The 6000-nt window shown below is 42.7% G+C and overlaps 1 protein-coding gene across 2 annotated transcripts in view; it reads right to left on the minus strand.

Moving 5' to 3' along the window:
- Adarb2 (adenosine deaminase RNA specific B2 (inactive)) overlaps positions 1-6000 on the minus strand; it is a 621224-nt gene that overhangs the window by 189825 nt on the left and 425399 nt on the right. For both annotated transcript variants that reach the window (XM_008841353.1, XM_008841352.1), the window contains exon 2: positions 3038-3124. In XM_008841353.1, the coding sequence (XP_008839575.1) occupies positions 3038-3124 (87 nt within the window). The remainder of the gene's footprint in view (positions 1-3037; positions 3125-6000) is intronic.

Here is a 6000-nt window from a genome sequence, read left to right on the forward strand (position 1 = left end):
GTGGTGCACACCTTTAATCCCAGCACTTGGGAGGCAGAGGCCAGCCTGGTCTACATAGTGAGTTCCAGGACAGCTGGGGCTGCAGGGAGACCCTGTCTCAAAAAGACCAAAAAAAAAAAGAGGCTATTTTTATCAGTATCTACCCATTAGCCAGTAAACTGAATTAGGGGAAAATACCTTTAAATGCAATTATTTAGCCAGCCTTGGTTGAGCATTTCTTGTTTTCCATGTTCTCCTCAACTCCATGATTTTCCTTGCTGCTGATTCCCATCTTAGAAAAGAGGCAGGTCCCTGAGACTCTGAAAGTTGACATTTATGGACCCCTATCTACAAGCTCTCAAGCTCAAAAGTAGGCATGCAGCACCTAAGGGGTCAGTACTCTGACCCCATACTAGGCTTCTACTGGTACTGGCTTAACTATGCCAGCTTCAGGGGGAGCTGAATGCTTCAGTCACAGTGTGTGTGTGTGTGTGTGTGTGTGTGTGTGTGTGTGTGAGAGAGAGAGAGAGAGAGAGAGAGAGAGAGGGGAGAGTGTGTGTGTGTCTTCAGGATAGAACAATAACTTCCTAAAGGTACTTGGTGGTTTATTTCTCAAGGCCTAAGACCTTTGGCTGTTACAGAAAGATAACTATTGAATTTCTGTAGTTAGAATATGGTAGCTTCTCTCTATCCCCTAGATAACTCCTCTATTTAGCTGTCTATTTCTAGTTTAACCAATACCCCAGAAGGTCTGGGTGGGAAAGACCATGACACAGGGTTCAACTTCTCCCATGTCAGAACAAACTTGCACACACTCAGAATATGCTTTTAAATCTCTCTCTTTCTCTTTCTCTCTCTCTCTCTCTCTCTCTCTCTCTCTCTCTCTCTCTCCTCTCTTTCCAAAGTTTCTTAAGTAGCCATTAATAACTTGACTGTTCTGAAAACTTTCTAACTTGGATAATGAGAAGAGATATACAATGATTTGTCAAGGTTTTGCTTCAGCCCACATGCCTTGCTGAAGAGGGACCCAGACATCAGGGTCAAGAACTCCTGTCTAGGCCCAGTCAGCTTCCTCCTCCACCATCTGCCCTTCCACTTCTTCCTCTAGAAACATAGAGACTCAAGCAGAGGACCATGACCATCTGGCCAGGCCTTGGGACACTGCAACTTTACTTTAGTAGCATCCTCTGGGGGAGTGTGATGGTCAATATTCATTTTCTACTTGACTGGCTCTAAACTCACCTAGGAGACAAACCTCTGGGCTTGTTTGTGGGGGAATTTCTAGCCTGGGTTAACTGAGGTGGGAAGACTCATGCCTAATGTGGGCAGCATCATCCCATGGATTAGGATCTTGGAAAGGAAAACGTGAACTGAGCACCAGCACTCATTTCTCTCTGCTTCCTGACTGTGGACACAATGTGATCAGCTGCCTCAGGCTCCTGCCGTCATGAATTCCATGCCATGATGGACTGTCCCCTCAAACTGTGGGTGGACATAACCCTCCCTTCCTTAAGTTGCCTTTGTCAGATACTTTATCACAGCAATAAGGAAAGTAAATATAGAGAGAAATATCCATTTTCAGCAGCATTGAGGACTGTCTGGAGGAGTGGCCCACACAGATGTGCTTTCATTCTTAAAGTCTGAGGTAACACAGACAAAAGTCTCAGGAAATCTCTGTCACTGTTTTTCCTCAACCTATCTTAGAAACTACTAATAATACCCTGCTTCTTCCTCATCCCATGACAACAAACAAGCATGTTCTTAGCTCATTTTAGCTGAAAAAGAAGTTCATCTGCTAGGTGGTATTAAAATGCAGAGAGGTGTGGAACATTTGGCCTCCTCTTTAAAATGCCTGGCAATATGTCATAGGTAAGCAGAGGGCAATAGGGCAGGGTAACCATTCCCAGAATGCCCCTGTTCTCTGTTCCTCTGCTCCTCTTTCCAATCTCCAACAGTTTCCACTCTGAGCTCTCTTTATTGATCCGAACAGTAACGACTGATCTGACCCCTTCTGTAAACCAGTTTTCATATCAGATACCTAATAACACCACGTCAGTATTTCTCCTGCTTCATGAACTAGATATGATTCAACAGGAATGCTCTAGTTCAGCTTTTCCTTGTTGAAGAACTGTAAACCCTGAGCTGAGACACTGTGATGCTGCAATCACTTTCCACTGTTGTTTGAGGAGGAAAAAGAAGGAAAGAGAGAAGAGGATTGTCCAAGAAAATCTAGTGCATTTCCCACCATTCCTGGGGCTCTTCTCATGTAGATATTCCAGATATTTTTCCTCCCCCAAAATGATGATGGGACTCCAGGTATGGGTAGAATTCCATGTTAGGATGGGAGGGTGGGTGAGATCGGGCTTTCCAGTGATGGTGGAATTCCAAGGTGAAGATAAAATTCTAGGTGACATATTGGGGCTGCAGGTAGGGATCAGACTGCAGAAATGGATGGGTTGTGGGTAAGGGTGAGGAGGCATCTGAGGATGGGATTACACTTAAGGATGGACCAGCAAGTGAGAACAGGATTCCAGATGAGGACAGGACTTGAGGTGAGGTTGGGATGACAGGACAGACAGGATTCTATGTGAGTGTGAGACTCTGGCTGAAGATGGAATTTATATGAGTTTGGTCCTCTAGGTGGGGATGAACTACCAGTGAGAGTATATACCGGACAATAGTGGTACTGTGCTAAAGGTGATGTTCCATATGAGAATGAACTTGGGATGAGGATGGATTTCTGAATGAGTTGGATTCTTCAGGTGAACATGGACTATAGCTAAAGATTCCGGGTAAGGGCTCTCACCTTCAGGTGATGACCATGGGATTCCTGTGAATGTAGGGCTACAGGTGAGGAAGGACCTGTGCATAAGGATGCCACTGCAGAAGAGGATCAGTCTTCCGGGAGGATGGGAGCAGAACCTCCTATTCTGGAGATGACCAGCCAGCCCCTCACCCCATGGCTACAAAGGTCTCAGTCTTGGGGGACAGATGACAACACTCCCACCCCCATACACATTGAGTGGGGACTTCTCCATAAAGTCATGGGGCCGCTTACTTAGATTGTCTTCATCCTCCGTGTTTGTGGTGCCAGGACTTAGGTACTTGAAGGGAGCGAGGAAAGTTGACAATATGCTTACTTTGTCTGGAAAGAGAAAGAAGAACAGGAAATGGGCTTTTGACATCGAGTTTGGGAAAAACTCAGTGCTTTCATATGCTCTTATTACTGACAGGTTGGGCAGGGAGGTGGAAAGATCATTTTGGTTGCAGACACTTCATTCTGGCTCTGTCTTTTATTGAATTTCTGACAGCATCTTATCAAATTCCTCTCCTCCATCCAGTTTTTAACTTTATGATTCCCATCTTTCTTTCCCCTTTTTGGGAGGATCTTCTTTTCTACTGTTCCACATCCTTGAAAACTTTAGGTAATTATTGTCAGGGTGATTGCCTTGTATCTATTTACAGGTGGGTGGGCCACCATCTACTGTATCAAGGCAAATTAAGACAGAAACTAAGGTTAATGAAACAGTCCCAGAAGAGAGACTTGTCCAAATAAAGCCAAGACCTCTCCACTCCGAATTTGTGAAACAAACATTTGCTTTGTGACCCTGAAATGCAAGAAGTAAAAATAATGTGAAAGATGAGAAATAACTCTATAAATGTAAAAAATTAATTGGCTTATTAAAACCATAGCTGTGTCATTTAGTGGGTGTTTAAGTAGAAGTGTAGTAGAGCAGAATGTCAGGTCAGTGTGGGGTAGAGGGCCTGAACTGACCCTCGATGACACTGGTAGAATTCCAGGGTCCCTGGGGCAGCTTTGTACCTGCAGCTCTGGTAGCCAGGGATGCAGACACCTTCGAAGGTTACTGCATAAGAGCACAGAGCAGTTAGGAAGATGGAACAAGCCAGAAAATTCTGCTAGGGGCCAATAAAATATATTTCCTTCCATGACCTCAGCAATTCCTCTCTGTGTCTGCATCTGCGTCTGCGTCTGCATCTGCGTCCTAGGCTACCCATGATACCCATGTCCTTTAGATCCTCCCTCCTTGTCCTTCCAGAGATGGGGATTACTGGTATGCCCCAACAAGCCTAACTAGCAACTTCTTTCTTAAACAGAGAAATGAAAGACTTTTAGGTGGGAAGCATCACTAGGAAAAAAATTAAATGAATAATAAAAGAAGTCAGAGGAAATTCCTCATTTTAGAAGTTTCTACTGATCAAATTAAATCCCTAAAGTAGGGAGCGTTAGTCCATGCTCACAGAAGAGAGCCTACCAGAGCCACAGCTCAGGGAGCTTGCTCTTCCAGACTTCCATTCTTCCTGGGTCTACAAAGTTCTCTGTGTTTCAGCATGAATCTGGACCACAGGCATTAAAAGATTACGGATATAAATGCCACCATTACTCATCTGCCGTTGGTCAAACTTGCATTATAGTCATTTTGGACACTGTTCTTAAGTTTCTTGGGGCACTGGCCATGAAGGGCTTCATTGCTGAACATGTAGGACCCTTCTCATCTCCTCTGACGTCTTCCACACCTGAGTGCAGGGTGTTTTACTGAGGTCACTGTGTTCATTGCTGCCTTTGGTCTGTTTCTGTTATTGCAGCAGAGTGCTGCCTAGATCTATATTCCCATTTTGCTCTTATACCTTGATCTAAGTGTGATTTCTCAGGAAAACACTCACTGGTGGTTTTATCTGCCCATAGCCTTCAGGCACCAGACCCAGCCTGGAACTTGCTGTTTTCTTCTGTGGCTGAACCTGTTTTCTCTTTAGCCTAGCTTTCTAGAGGCCAGGGGAAATCACATTGAAATTCATCCCAGAGCCTGTTAACAGCTGTTGTTTCTGGTAGGGACAGACAGCAATATAGTGTTCACACAAAGAACAATAAATAACTCAAATATGAATTGCCTGCTCCTCCTTCATTCTACCAAACAAGAAGAATCAACTCTGGGAAGGATTTGCTCTCTCTGAACCCACACTGCCTGAGCTAATTTACTACAAGAGAATGAAATATCTTGCTTGAGTTATAATTTCATTAAGCGAGTCCAATAATGTTGCACAAAGACTGTGAAGCTCAAACGATTTTGTCTGGAGGATCTCAAAATGAAATTATAATTTTTTAATAAAGCAAGAACACCAACCAAACATCCACAAAACACCAAACTATTTCAGAGCTCACCTTAGCAAAGCTGTGAAATATCTAACGACTATTTTAGATTCATTCCAGTTCTCACTTTTTATTTTTGCTATTTTATTTCATGTCTAGCAGATAAAAACACAGTGCATCCAGTTAAAATCAAATTTCAGATGAACAACTGTTTTTTTTTCAGTATACATGTATTCTACATATTGTGTGAAGCACATATAAACCAGGACAACTTTATTGTTCATCTGAAATTCATGTTTAAGGCAAAAAGCTTGAACAGACATTTCTCTAAGGAAGATATTCTAATGGTCAATAAGCACATCATGCTCAGTATCACTAGTCATTAGAAAATGTGATGAAAATCACAATGAAGTCCCACTTCACATCCACAGGATAGCTATTAGAAACGTGACAGAAAATAATAATTTGTGGTGATGTAGAGAAAGTAGAAACCTTGAGCACCACTGATGGCAATGGGCACAGTCCCAAAGGACTGAACATGCAAAAATATTTGTATACCATCTTCACTGCAGTATTCTTCACAATAGCCAAGAGCTGGAAGGAGCTCAAGTGTCCAATGCCAGATGAACAAATAAAAATGTGGTAACATGGTATGCCCATACAATGGAATATTATTCAGCAGTAAAAAGAAGGAAACTGCCATTTGCAAAAGTATAATGGAAAACGTAAGACCTTATAATAAGTGAACTCTGCTAGGCACAGAAAGACAAATGCTGTATGATCTCACTTATATGTGCAAACTCAAGAGTCAAATTCCAACGAGGGTATGACAGTGTAAAAGTACAGCTATAGCAAGAATGTAAACAACAACAACAAAATGACAGGATTCAATACTCATCTTTCATTAATAACTT

This window comes from Nannospalax galili, unplaced genomic scaffold (genome assembly GCF_000622305.1).
Source record: "Nannospalax galili isolate Female #2095 unplaced genomic scaffold, S.galili_v1.0 scaffold399, whole genome shotgun sequence".
NCBI classification, from domain to species: Eukaryota; Metazoa; Chordata; class Mammalia; order Rodentia; family Spalacidae; genus Nannospalax; species Nannospalax galili.